This window comes from Euprymna scolopes, chromosome 5 (genome assembly GCF_053919585.1).
Source record: "Euprymna scolopes isolate OS-2025 chromosome 5, ASM5391958v1, whole genome shotgun sequence".
Taxonomy (NCBI): domain Eukaryota; kingdom Metazoa; phylum Mollusca; class Cephalopoda; order Sepiida; family Sepiolidae; genus Euprymna; species Euprymna scolopes.
In genome coordinates, this window is record NC_136486.1 from 82,121,876 (window position 1) to 82,137,880 (window position 16,005).

The 16,005-nt window shown below is 27.1% G+C and overlaps 1 protein-coding gene across 1 annotated transcript in view; it reads left to right on the forward strand.

Annotated features, from left to right (window-relative positions):
* Positions 1–16,005, forward strand: part of LOC145276891 (cartilage oligomeric matrix protein-like) — a 131,823-nt gene that overhangs the window by 58,080 nt on the left and 57,738 nt on the right. The window contains exons 2-6 of the mRNA XM_080128326.1: positions 1,135–1,299; positions 3,730–3,944; positions 6,389–6,632; positions 12,830–12,939; positions 14,346–14,400. Coding sequence (XP_079984452.1) covers positions 1,135–1,299; positions 3,730–3,944; positions 6,389–6,632; positions 12,830–12,939; positions 14,346–14,400 — 789 coding nt within the window. The remainder of the gene's footprint in view (positions 1–1,134; positions 1,300–3,729; positions 3,945–6,388; positions 6,633–12,829; positions 12,940–14,345; positions 14,401–16,005) is intronic.

The following is a 16,005-nucleotide window of genomic DNA, read 5'->3' on the forward strand; positions in this document are numbered from 1 at the left end:
TTCGCCAAATAGCCCAAGATGTCAAGATTAGTACAGGGTCTGTGGAAACTATCATTCATGACCATTTACATATGCATAAGGTGTCTGGCAGATGGATTCCTTGGTTGCTCACACCATTCCAGAAGCGAGAACGTGTTGAGTGCTCGAGGATGAATTTGGAGATGTGCCAAGAAGATGAATCAAAATTTTTCAAAAGACTGATTACACAGGATGAAACCTGGGTCCATCACTATGATCCAGAGACCAAAGCCCAGTCAATGCAATGGAAGCACTTGGACTCACCACCTCCAAAGAAGGCAAGGGTGCCGCCCTCCGCTGGCAAGGTCATGCTCACAGTCTTCTGGGTCCAGGACGGAGTAGTGATGACAGATTTCCTGGCAAAGGGTACCACAAGTACAGGAGCCTGTTATGCTTCACTTTTGAGGAAATTAATGGAAGCTATCAAAATCAAGAGGCGGGGCAACATCAGCAAAGGTACCCCCTCCTGCAGGACAACGCTTCGGTCCACAACTCGCATATCGCCAGATCAGAAGCACGGGCGTGTAGTTATGAAATCCTACCCCATCCTCCCTACTCTCCTGGCCTTGCACCCTCTGACTTTCACCTCTTCCCAGCCATGAAGTTGTTTTTGAAAGGAAAGCGTTTCCCAGATGATGCAGCCTTAATTTCTGAAGTCACGTTGTGGTTGGAGTTCTATAAAAACGGTCTCCAGAGCTGCATCAAACGATGGGAGAAATGCTGGTTGGTTCCTATGTAGAGAAAGACTAATAACTGTGCCCAGTTTCGTTGCTCTACTGCTATGGAAAGTTGGTCAGGGGCATTACTTATTGCACGACCCTCGTATATCTTCAGTGAAGATATTATCCTCCAAGAAAACTTCCCGACAGCAGAACTTTCTCACTGTAATATGGCTTCCGTCACACTGACTTTCGCTGACCTATACGCAACGGTGTAGGTAGCATAAATAAATGCTTATTGTTGTTGGTTTAAAAAATACTTTTTTCTTCCCTGATATTTGTGTTGTTATAAAAAATATATGAATGTGTTTTCCGATCCATTTTAATACAGACTTCTATTAATATGAATGTACAAATATTCATTCTTTTTTTTTTTTTTTTTTTTTTTTTTTTTCAGTTCGCAAGCCAGAAATTGGCGGTGCCTTTATGCGCTACAATGAATTGTCTTTAGTTGGGGAAATACAAAATAGCCGACGCCGAGGGCGAGCCACTTTATTGCGAGCAGAAAATCATGCTATGAATACAAAGTTTGATTCTTATGTTGACTTCCAACTTTCCGAGGGTAAGCTCAAAATCCTATTAAAATGTATTCCAAATAAACAAAGTAAACCCCTTGCATTTATCACAGTGTTTTAAACTTGCGACATTTATTTTTGGATACTTTTTTGTTTCATAATTTCCTTTTTAGCTTTTTTTTTGTTTATTTGTTTATTTGTTTATTTAATCACGAACACAAAAATTAGTTTGAACGAGCTTATTGTTTTTTTTTTTTTATCTCAGCGAGAAATAAAGAATTTATTTTCCGGTCACACACACACACACACACACACGCACACGCACACACGCACACACGCACACACACACACATATGTGTATATATATATATATATATATATATATATATATATATATATATATACGTATTTTATAAAATATATCTATGTATATACGTATTTTATAAAATATATGTATGTATATACGTATTTTATAAAATATATGTATGTATATACGTATTTTATAAATATGCGCGTGCAAGCGCGCGTTTGTGTGTGTACGGAAAAGTCAATAGCCTATTTTAAGTGGTGAAAATGGAGGAATTTAAAAGTGCTATTTTGGAAAGTGTCGAGGCTTAACAAGAACAACAACTACAATGATAAAGGAAACACATGGACTACCAGAAAACATGGAAATAAAAAAGTTTCAATTAGAAGAAAATCTCCAAGAACAAGAAGAGAAAATTCAAGAAAAACAATTGAATCGAATGAAAAGACTTGAGGAAATGTTTTCTTGTACAAAACAGGAACATAAAGAATATTCTAATTTTCGAGTTTGGGGTCAAAATGGTAAAGATTAATGTGCATAATCACAAAATGCTATTTAGGTCACTGTCGATAATTTTAATTGCCATCCTGAAACAAAATTACATTAGCTTCGTATTTCAGACTGTGCGAACTGGACTAATTTTTCAAAGGTTCGCTTATTATTAAAAAAAATTATGTACAGTTGAACATATGAACTTTGTCAATTACTACAAAACTAATAGGACCGTACATTTGTTGAATTTGTTATTAATTATATTGTTTAGCCCTTAAATATTCCTTTTTCACAAAAAGCGAAAAAGTATTAATCCCACAAGAAAAGTAGACGATGACTTTCGCTAGTGTACTTAACAAAGACTGCGATGATTTTAAGTTGTCGGAGTGGGGGGGGGCGCTAACAATTAAAAAAATACCGTGATGTAGAAATCAGGACAGATCTTAATGCACAAACGAATTAAGTTGGTTTAACACGTCCATATCAAATGAAAAACGTTTTCATTGTGATAACATGGGACACAACGTACACGGATATAATATAAAAAAAAAGAAGCTTTATTAAAATTGCGAATAAAAGTGACGGAGTTGAAAATATTAGAAAAATTATGCTAGTAAGAATATTAAATACAAATATTAAATACAAATATTAAATACAATATTAAATACAATATTAAATACAATATTAAATACAAATATTAAGTTACAACCACTTCGATTCAGAGTTGTCGATCATAAATCTGTAAACATGGCCAAACAATTGATAACAGCGTTGAGGAGAACTAAAAACGTAGAAAAAAGCGTCACTGGAGAATAAATAAATTTGAGGTAAAACTAACAGTTGAATAATAATAATAACAGTTGAATAATAATAACTGAATAATAATAACAGCTGAATAATAATAATAACAGTTGAATAATAATAACAGTTGAATAATAATAACAGTTGAATAATAATAACAGTTGAATAATAATAACAGTTGAATAATAATAACTGAAGTTACATTAAAAGGGAAACTTAAAAATTGAAAATATTTGTGATGAACGACTCAATCTATTTGGCACCGATTGATGGGGACGGCTCAATCATGGAAAAGATCCATGAACTCCATCTTTCAAGATACATTAAATGTCGAAGCAAAGACATTAAAGAAAGGATTTAAACGCATCTTTCCAGTATTTTTTTTTTTTTTTATGAACTAGAAAGATATAAAAAATAACTGCCAAATTCGAATTGAGATATTCATCCAGTTTTACAAAAGAAATGGTCTATTCGCGTCATTAAATTTGATTGACGATGGATCAAATAGACTCGATAAATGGGTTTCTTATCGAAAGTTGAATACAGCAATCTACGTAAACAAAGATAAAGAAATATGTGTGCATATTTATTCACAGGATTGAGCAAGGCGCTAAAGGATCCTTAATCTAGTCCAGAAGAAATATTCGTCAGGCTTAACGGAGAGAAATTAATGATTTGCCTCATGTACTGAATTTGCATTGATGACTTGAACTATATTTGAAAAATTTAATTATTCAAATGGATGTTTCATTCGGAAACATTTCTTATTATGTACGTTCTATGAATGCGTCATTATTGTGCCGACCACGTTTCACTGTCCTTGGATTTCTTATTCTTGAGGTAATGCGTTCAATACTGTTTTCTTTTCTTTGTTTAGTTGTAATTAACCTGAAAACCAAAGATGGCCGTGAATACGCTGTGCGATTTTTAACAGAACAACTAGTAGAAGATAAAAACAAGCGAATTATTATTCGTTTCACTAATCTACAGTCAAATTCAAATGGTATTGAGCTGTTTGTCAATTGTATGAATGCTGGCCGAGATAATACTGAACTTCCCATTCGTGATGTCATCGTGGGAAATTATTCTGTGGTAAGATATATTCTCTACTTTTTACATGGTACACTTTTCAATGTGAATGAATAAATGCGAAATATTTTTTATTCGTTATAACTATATTACCATCAAAACGGGATGATGTTATTTCAACCAATAATACACTATGACGTTTGAAATACTGTATATATCGTAAGAAGCTTTTTTGTAGATCTAATGTGAACAGTATATAGATGTTTGATGCTATTCAGTTATGATTTAATTGTCCGATTTAATTATAAAATAGTTTTGCTCATATTTTCGCTTTAAAATTATTTTTATTTTATTTTAAGCATTTAATTTTGTAGTTTTTACATTTTACATGAAAAATAACTCACTTTTTAAAAAATGACCAATTAAATGCCTTATTTATAAATTTTAACGATAAACTTATTGTTTAATGTTTAAAAATGTTATTTTCACTATTCTCCTTAACAAATGAAAAAAAGCATTTCGTAGTATCCCACTACTGATCTAATCAAATCACTAAAAAAGAAAAAGATTCATATTTTCCCAAAGTACATACAAAATGAATGGCCAATTTCCAAAATGTATAAATATTTTAACTCTTTCCTTCACTTAAAATTCATCGAAATTTAGAAAACCAAACAATTTTAATGATATTTTCAGTATTTATCAATTACAGAATATAATGAATTATTATTTTTTAATAATCTTAATAGAATGTATTATTTTGTGTAAACACGAACATCTTTACTAAAGTTATAGTTTTAAGTACTAAGAAAACGCGTGAATTTATTTTTGACTTTTTTATAAAAAATAAAGCATCGTAAATATTAATGATCAAAAATGTTTTCAAGTATTTCAAAAATATTATGAAAAAAAAACTCTAAACTCCGTTTTAATGAAATCAATATAACGCGAAGGAAATTAATATCTCGAAATAACGATATGATCATTAAATTAAGTATTGCCTAGTCAGTATTTTCACCAAAATATAATTGCAAAATATGCTTCATGTGATTTTAATAACAGTTTCCGGGAAATGCTAAATGTGATATTATAATATTGTCCTTTTACGCATGAATTGTATAAACATCAGCGTAAGAATTCTTTTCGTAATTTTGAAAATCAGAAAATGTTATTGAGGGCTTATTCGATTACTTAGAAAAAAGAAGTGTTCATGAAAACGTTTTGCCTTCTGTGTAAACTCAATGAAATTCATATCGTATTCTTGAGGCTAAAAGTAAGCTTCAAGTTTACATTGGATGGATTTATTTTTACTTCGACTTCACGCAGCAAATAAAAAGATGTAATTTTCAAGTTTTAAATTGTACTTTAAATATATTTAAATCCATTAATTCGCCGATTTTAATCCTTCATATAACAGGTAAATTTTAAAGAACGTTTAGAAATTTCATTGCGAGAAAATTCGACTTCAATTTTGGTACAATTCTTTCGCCTCTTGTCCACTCCAGAAGATGTGTTAAAAATTTGATAGAAACACCAGAAAAGCTTCCTCCTATGAATTACCTCTGTTAATTAATCTAGCAAATGAAGTTTGAGATGAATAACCCATGATGATTGAAACAGCTCTACAGAATAACGATGCTAATAGGCCGATTTTGATAACTGTTGACAACGTATCATATACAAGTGGACATTTTTATTATAAGGCGATTTTTTTAAATGGCAATCATTGGTCCTACATGGGAACTCTGCTAAGTAATGAATGACATAATGAATTTCAGATATCAATGGAATACTTAGAGATGTTTTGAAAAGCTTCCCATATAAAATGCATAACTAATTAGGGTATATCACATTGCGGGAAAATAACAAAATTGTAAAAATATGCAAATTTGGTTGTAACCTAAGAAGGATTTTCATAAAAATCATGTTTCAATTTCTAAGATCTAAAAAAGCAATGCTTTCGTGTGAAAATAAAAAGATTTGCAACTCTAGTTTCTATAAATTGTATATATTTAGTATTTTATATGTTCCCATATGGGAATGTTACCAGATTAAAGTAACTACCGTTTGTAATAACTAGGGCTGTGACAACAGAATATTCTTTTCATTCTTTTGACTCTCGGGTATATATCCGACACAGTAAGACACAGTCAATCAACCGAGAACAACATCTGTCTATATTAAAACATATAAGATATTAACGGATATATAATCAAGAGTCAAAACAATGAAAAGAATATGCTGTTGTCACAGCCGTAGTAAGACCTTAACTTCAGTTTTGTGCCCGGTGAGAAGACGGATAAGCATATTGTTTTAATGGAAATGACCTTTATTGATTCTGGATGTGACTTTTCAAAGTTCCAAATTATTCCCTTCTATTCCTATAATTCATGTTTGGCTTTTATGATATTAAGGTTGAATCTAGAGAAAATATCTATTGTTTCATTGTTTCAACAGCAATCGATTATCTGTATATCCTCTTATTCCATTATGATCTATATGAATAGCAACGACATCCTGCTTTCAAGCTCTATGGACAGCCATCATTCAAAGATCTACTAATGATGCAAGGTTGTGAAGATACGATCGCCATTTCTCCAACAAGAATTTCCCTTCCAAAACCCTCGCTTCCAGTTTGGGTTGGATCGAGAGAATCTGACAGACAATTTCCCGATGTTGAGACTAAAAGAGAACCAGACCCGTTCGACATTTCAAAGGAAGATTATCCTTCGCTTAAGCAAGTAAGAACAGGTAAATACATTTGAGAAATATTTACAACAAACATATATACACATATATATTTATATATATATATATATATATATATATATATATATATATATATATATATATATATGCATATTTTCATGCATTACAAGAAATGCTTTTCTAATCGTATGCAGCTCCCTAAAAAGGAGCACTCTGATAGAAACAAAAATAAAAATTGTCTCAGTCATGAAGGGTTTCTCCTCCACTGACTGAGGACAGAAAAGGTGTAGTGAAGCATCAGAACAGATACTACACTGTGATCTTGACCCGAAGGGCAAGTGTTGATGTAGTGAAATCAAATTTGCGTAAAGTTTGTTGTATCATGTCTATTTTTAATTTCGCGTATTTCGTTTTTACTGTAATACTATGAATTTTTTTTACAATTTCAAAAAAGAAGCATACAAAGCGTTACAAAGAAATAAGCCACTAGAACACAATACATACACAATAGATGAGATGAACAGTGATGAACAAAGTCAAGATTAAATGAATCTGTTTATCAGCCATTTAAAAGAAAAAATGTTTTTCAAATTCATTTTTTTTTCTTATCTTCAATTTATTTTTGTGCTCCAAGAAAAATGGGCGGATTTTATGTAACGGGTGGCACTTTGCCTCGATACGTCACTGGATGTGATCATTTGGCGACGAAACCTGTAAATATTTTATGTTTATACTCGTGTGTATAGATGTACATACATCTATATTTAGAAAATACATAACACACACACGCACACACACATACATGTTTATACATATGTATACGTATGCCTATATCTAAAAAAATATATGTGTGTGTATGTGTTAAATGAAAAATGAGGAATAAATATTACGTAAAACTTTATTGTATGATCAGATCAATAGGAAAAGTATAAGCGGAAAACATCTTTAAACGATGGCATTCAGAAGAGGAGAAAGGCCGACATTATACAAAACATAAAATATAGATAAAAGCTGGCTTGAGAACATTTAGAATGGAATATACGAATGGAATGTTTCGTAAGAAAATATATATTGATATAAACGAAGATATAAAAGAAAAGAAAATATAAAATACAAGAATAAAAACATTAAAATGTAACCAGAAATAAAGAATTAAGCATACCATAATAGGAAGGTAAAAAACTAAAAAAAAAAAAAAAAAAAAATGAAAGTGTATTATATAAGTATGTAATAGTAAAAAGAAAATAAGAATCACTAATAAATAATGGGAATCACAAAAAAAAAAACGCTTAGACAATAAAAGAAAGAAGAAAGAGAAAAGAAAAAGGAAAAGAAACTAGAAATGGGATAGAAAAAGCAACCAAGGGGAACGGAAATACATATAATAATAATAATAATACATATAATAATAATACATATAATAATATTAATAATAATAATAATAATAATAATAATAATAATACTAATACATACATATAATAATAAATACATATAATAATAATACATATAATAATAATACATATAATAATAATACATATAATAATAATACATATAATAATAATACATATAATAATAAATACATGTAATAATAATACATATAATAATACATATGATAATACATATAATAATAAATATAATAATAATACATATAATAATAATAAATACATATAATAAATACATATAATAATAATACATATAATAATAAATACATATAATAATAATACATATAATAATAATAAATACATATAATAATTAATACATATAATAATAAATACATATAATAATAATAAATACATATAATAATAAATACATATAATAATAATAAATACATATAATAATAATACATACATATAATAATAATACATATAATAATAATAATAAATAAAATAATAATAATACATATAATAATAATAAATACATAAAAAAATAATAAATACATATAATAATAATAAATAAAATAATAATAATACATATAATAATAAATACATATAATAATAATAAATAAAATAATAATAATACATATAATAATACATATAATAATAAATACATATAATAATAATAAATACATATAATAATAATAAATACATATAATAATAATAAATACATATAATAATAATAATACATATAATAATAAATACATATAATAATAAATACATATAATAATAAATATATATAATAATACATAGAATAATAATAGATATATAATAATAAATACATATAATAATAATAAATACATATAATAATACATATAATAATAATAAATACATATAATAATAATAAATACATATAATAATAAATACATATAATAATAATACATATAATAATAATAAATACATATAATAATAAATACATATAATAATAATAAATACATATAATAATAAATACATATAATAATAATACATATAATAATAATAAATACATATAATAATAATAAATACATATAATAATAATAAATACATATTATAATAATAAATACATAAAATAATAATAAATACATATAATAAATACATATAATAATAAATACATATAACAATAAGAAATACAGATAATAATAATACATACATATAATAATAATACATATAATAATAATAAATACATATAATAATAAATGCATATAATAATAATACATACATATAATAATAAATACATATCATAATAAATACATATAATAATAATAAATACATATAATAATAATAAATACATATAATAATAAATACATATCATAATAAGTACATATAATAATAAATACATAAAATAATAGTAAACACATAAAATAATAATAAATACATATAATAATAATACATATAATAATAATGAATACATATAATAATAATAAATACATATAATAATACATATAATAATAAATACATATAATAAAATAAATACATATAATAATAAATACATAAAATAATAATAAATACATATAATAATAAATACATATAATATTTATAAATACATATAATAATACATACATATAATAATAATACATATAATAATAATAAATACATATAATAATAATAAATACATATAATAATAATACATACATATAATAATAATACATATAATAATAATAAATACATATAATAATGATAAATACATATAATAATACATATAATAATAATAAATACATATAATAATAATAATAATAAATACATATAATAATAAATACATATAATAATACATATAATAATAAATACATATAATAATAATAAATACATATAATAATAAATACATATAATAATACATACATATAATAATAATACATATAATAATAATAAATACATATAATAATAATACATATAATAATAATAAATACATATTATAATAATACATATAATATTAATACATATAATAATAAATACATATAATAATAAATACATATAATAATAATGAATAATAAATACATATAATAATAATGAATAAATAATAAATACATATAATAATAATACATATAATAATAATACATATAATAATAAATACATATAATAATAAATACATATAATAATAATAATAAATACATATAATAATAATAAATACATATAATAATAATAAATACATATAATAATAATAAATACATATAATAAGGAAAAATTATACGTATATAATAAGAAGTAAAGAAAAAATAATTGCTCCTCCTAACAGTGTAGAACATTCTCTATCTTGATAAGTTTGCTTTGTTAAAGATATATTCTTTGCTAGCTTCATTTTAATATATATATATATATATATATATATATAATATATATATATATGTGTGTGTGTGTGTGTATGTGTGTGTGTGCGTACACCAATATTTAGAAAGAAAATAACACACACACACACATATACATATATATATATATATATATATATATATATATATATATATATATATATATATATATATATATATACATATATATATATATAATTATTACTGCGTACACTATATCTAGAAGAAAATAAAGTTAAGGCGTAAAACTGGATAGCGTATCTGAAATCCGTATCCTGAACGCTTGTTCATATACTTGCCTCGATGTTTGGTAAACCAGTTGTTATTTAAGGAAAGGTGTGACGTTTTTATGGGTCACATATCCCATGAATCCAAACTGCGTTTTTTGTAAAAATTATTATTGTAATAAACCTTATGTTTTAATTAGGTTCATACATGAACGTTTAGTTCTTTAAAAGTCGGTGATGATACCTATTTATTTGTACAGTGGGTGGTTTTATTTTTTCTTCTTCTTCCCTCCAGTTGTCACCATCTGGTCGACCAATTGTGACGCAAATGTTTATTACTTGGGAAGCCATACTTCGAAGCTAATCCCATGTACGACTATTTAAGTGTATACATTTGTTTAATCGGATTCACAAAAAATAAAACAAAAAAAAACGTATGAATGATATCGCATGTCATTAGCAGACAAGACGCAACTGTTGCTTTCGACTGTCGACTGTGACGATTCTCTTGTGCAATAAATGTTCATTATTTTAATACAATATTTTATGAATTTAGTCACGTGAGTTTAGTGTCATAAAATCTGTTTTCACTAGAGGGTGCGCCCGGTTTTCCCGTATCGTAAAATACGCCTAAATATGATATTTTAATTTTTCCAGATTTCGTATATATTATTATAGAATCGTGATTTCAAAAGTAAAAAAAAAAAATCAAAATAAAAACCACATATTTGAGTGCCATCAGCTAGAATCGAAACCGAAAGCAAAACTTTATCATTCAAAGCTGGTGAAGTTACCACTGTACCAACGTGACACGCAAATGAACTGATTAAAAATTAAAAAAAACTAAGATGAATGGACAAAATGCATAGCGATTTTTTTCAATTTTACCCCATTTTTTTTACTCCTTAAAATCTATTTTAAAGACCCATAAAAAGAACGGTCCATAAAAATCCAATCATTTGAGGTTCCTAGCGCCGTTCTGCGACTTAGTTTCGGAGGAGATAGAGTTTGAAAATATAGAGACAAACAGACAGACAGGACGACAAACAAATAGACATATAGCTGTTAAATCTTAAACAAAAAAATTGAATGCTATACAAACCTGTCTTCATAGAAATAAATTCCTGTTATCACGCCTGATTGAAATAAATTTATAAAGGAAAATTTTACAGAATATATTGAGTGTGAAATGTAAATGCGTAAAGAGAAATCTTAAATTTAATATTAAAATTTTAAAATGGTGCAATAAATAAATTAGATCTTCAGCTTAGCATATAAGAAATAAAATAATTGATTCTACAGTAATAAATACAAAATTTGCATAAATTAAAATATCATATTTAAGCGTATTTTATGACTGAGCAATGCCGAGCGGCCTGTTAATGTATGCATTTATTTATATATATATATGTGTGTGTGTGTGTGTGTGTGTGTGTGTGTGTGTGTGTGTGTGTGTGTGTGTGTGTGTGTGTGTGTGTGTGTGTGTTGCAAGACAAATATTTCTTTAAACTGAAAATTTATAGATTTATGCAATTTCCTTGTCCATCGACGCCAAAAACAAAACTACCGAAGAATAGATCGATTCATTGTATAATATAATGCGTATCATTCGATCTCGCCAAATCTGTCGTTAAAGTAGCAAAGCTTCAATGAAATCGGTTGGTAATGACGGGATATAAAAGCAGAAGCCATCAGTTTGATGCAAACGTTTTTTTGCGTTGTATGAAGGATTTAAGTATTCACCAAAAAGACGTATTTATAGAACATAAATATTTACAAAACAACTTATAAGATAAATGGATCCCGGGCATCGCCGGATCGGTAGAGCTCGTATCTAATATACTGTTTTGAGTTTCTCTATTCATTGAATCAAAAGAAGCGATGATTGAAATTATTTTGATCTCAATATTATTGTTACACGATCAAGTGCTGCTATCAGTAATAACAATAAAATATCATATAGTATTAACGAATGATTTGGTTTAGTGCTATCTGGTCCATGCTCCCAAGATTTACCCTTTCTCTGTAAAAGGGATTAGTTTATTGCTAATAGCCTGAGGCACTCCTATCGATGAATGCTGGCGAGGCTGCTTAGACATTTTTATAGATCAGTGTGTTTATTCTAGTGTGCTGGTTTCCAAAAACTACCTTACGTCTAACCTTCTGGCGAGTAGATAAATCGGAAGAAACTATAATAATTAATTTTAAGTTTTAAAAAATCTGTCCAAAACTTCTCAACTTTATTCTTAAAAACATTGATCTTCAACAAACACATTTCTACTAAATGAATATCTTTACAGATGGTCGTGTTGTGCATTCATCCAGCGACAACATGAAACTGGAACTTCCAGATGCAATTGTCGAACTGACAAGAACAATTCGTGATTTACAACGAGATTTTCAAAATCAGGTAAGAAACATTTCGAAATCACTTTAATTAATTCGAGGCAAGATTACATGGACAATTATCAAACCATTTTCTGTTTATGACGGATCTGTAAAAGAAAAACATGCAACTTTCAATCTCCAAAAAGAACATCATTAACGATGCATTCCGGCGCATCATTTCAGATGTATGAAACGAAAACAGACAAATACGATAACATTTATTGTGTGGTGATGAACAGAACAAGGATTCATTTGTTTGATGAAGATCTACATTATACTTTATGTTTTAGTTTATGTTTCATGAAATTTGTAAAATATTTCAAAGAATAAAGCTGTATATTTATGAAATTATTAAACCGACAAATGATTCCGCCTTTGGCATGACATAGAACGAAGGGGAGAAGACACATGGTTTTATTAACTCATCTAATATTGCCATTAGTGGGTGCGTGTGCGAGCGTTGCCTAGGAAAATTGAAGAACGCAAGAAAGTCGCGCTCCCAATAAGTATTTGATTCATTTTTTAATTAGCTATAAATATCAATTGTAATCTTTTTTTAATTACCTATAAATATTAATTGTAATCTTTTTTTAATTACCTATAAATATTAATTGTAATCTTTTGTTAATTACCTATAAATATTGATTGTAATCTTTTGTAAGTATTAAGATTTCAGCGTTCATATTATTTCAATAACTACGAAAGAGTATCCTTGCAACAACGTAATTAGGTAGAAGCAATGATTTTTTGTTAGGGTTTAAGTAATCATGCTAAAAGAAAAATATTTAATATAAATGGAATAAAAACACATACCCTTTTGACAAATAAACCAAATAGTTTCCAAACGGACATAAACATTTGTAAGTAAAATTTTGTAAAGAAGTCATTTTCCCAAATTGGAATTTTATTTCAGAGAATTACGAGAAAAAAATTACGGAAATAATCCATGCTAAGTGGGTGTAATAGAACCGTTGAAAGTGAATTTATATTCTAAGAGACCGTTAAACATCAATTTTACCCTAAAGTAATCTGAGCAGTCTCGTCGGCACCTCTCACGGATGGGAGCGCCTAGAGCGACACACGATAAAACCACACGGGCGACAAGCATTAGTACCTATCCGAAAGTAGTGTTCCCTTTTTGTCGGGTTGGGGCTCTGTTTGTAAAAACATATAACGATTTTTGGATGTAATTTGGAGGTGTGTCTCGTTTGTTGGTATATAAAGATGAGTTAATCCTATGCTTTTTACCATTCCTTCCTCATAAAAGCTGAATGTGATATTAGGTCGGATTAATTTGCGAGGTATCTAGTTCCTCCAAAAGGAACACACGCTGGATAGAGTTACTAATCTGTAATTTAATTTCAAAGGTACAAAACCGTTTAAAATTTATTGTTTCAACAAATAATTGAAAATTTGTCTCTTTTTCAGATAAGAGAAACCCACCTTTTGAAAGAAACGTTAAAGGAATGTCAAATGTGTCGAGGTAAGGATTATAGTCATGAAGGAGTTGCTAAGCAGTTATCATATAAGGGTTGCAATTGAAAACAGAAACCATCACCAATATCAAACACAAATATATGCTACTTTCGGTCGCATATAATTCTAGCCTGAGGGGATGAAAGGAAGATATACTACTAAAAAGGCAACATCAACACCACTATATTAAAACGCTGATGACCCTATAAAAGAGAAAGACGATTTTTTTCAAATAATATTTTGCAATCACTTTTTAGTAATTCACAACACGTTTTTCTTCTGATGAGAAATCTATTATTTATAAATGTCCAGATATAAGAGCTTTATTATTTATAAATGTTCGGATATAAGAGCTTTATTATTTATAAATGTTCAGATATAAGAGGTTTATTATTTATAAATGTTCGGATATAAGAGCTTTATTATTTATAAATGTTCAGATATAAGAGGTTTTATTATTTATAAATGTTCGGATATAAGAGCTTTATTATTTATAAATGTCCGGATATAAGAGCTTTATTATTTATAAATGTCCGGATATAAGAGCTTTATTATTTATAAATGTTCGGATATAAGAGCTTCATTATTTATAAATGTTCAGATATAAGAGGTTTTATTATTTATAAATGTTCGGATATAAGAGCTTTATTATTTATAAATGTTCAGATATAAGAGGTTTTATTATTTATAAATGTCCGGATATAAGAGCTTTATTATTTATAAATGTTCAGATATAAGAGGTTTTATTATTTATAAATGTTCGGATATAAGAGCTTTATTATTTATAAATGTTCAGATATAAGAGGTTTTATTATTTATAAATGTCCGGATATAAGAGCTTTATTATTTATAAATGTTCAGATATAAGAGGTTTTATTATTTATAAATGTTCGGATATAAGAGCTTTATTATTTATAAATGTTCAGATATAAGAGGTTTTATTATTTATAAATGTTCGGATATAAGAGCTTTATTATTTATAAATGTTCAGATATAAGAGGTTTTATTATTTATAAATGTTCAGATATAAGAGCTTTATTATTTATAAATGTTCAGATATAAGAGGTTTTATTATTTATAAATGTTCGGATATAAGAGCTTCATTATTTATAAATGTTCGGATATAAGAGCTTCATTATTTATAAATGTTCGGATATAAGAGCTTTATTATTTATAAATGTTCGGATATAAGAGCTTCATTATTTATAAATGTCCGGATATAAGAGCTTTATTATTTATAAATGTTCGGATATAAGAGCTTTATTATTTATAAATGTTCGGATATAACAGCTTTCATTATTTATAAATGTACGGATATGAGAGCTTTATTATTTATAAATGTTCGGATATAAGAGCTTCATTATTTATAAATGTCCGGATATAAGAGCTTTATTATTTATAAATGTTCGGATATAAGAGCTTTATTATTTATAAATGTTCGGATATAACAGCTTTCATTATTTATAAATGTACGGATATGAGAGCTTTATTATTTATAAATGTCCGGATATAAGAGCTTTATTATTTATAAATGTTCAGATATAAGAGGTTTTATTATTTATAAATGTCCGGATATAAGAGCTTTATTATTTATAAATGTTCAGATATAAGA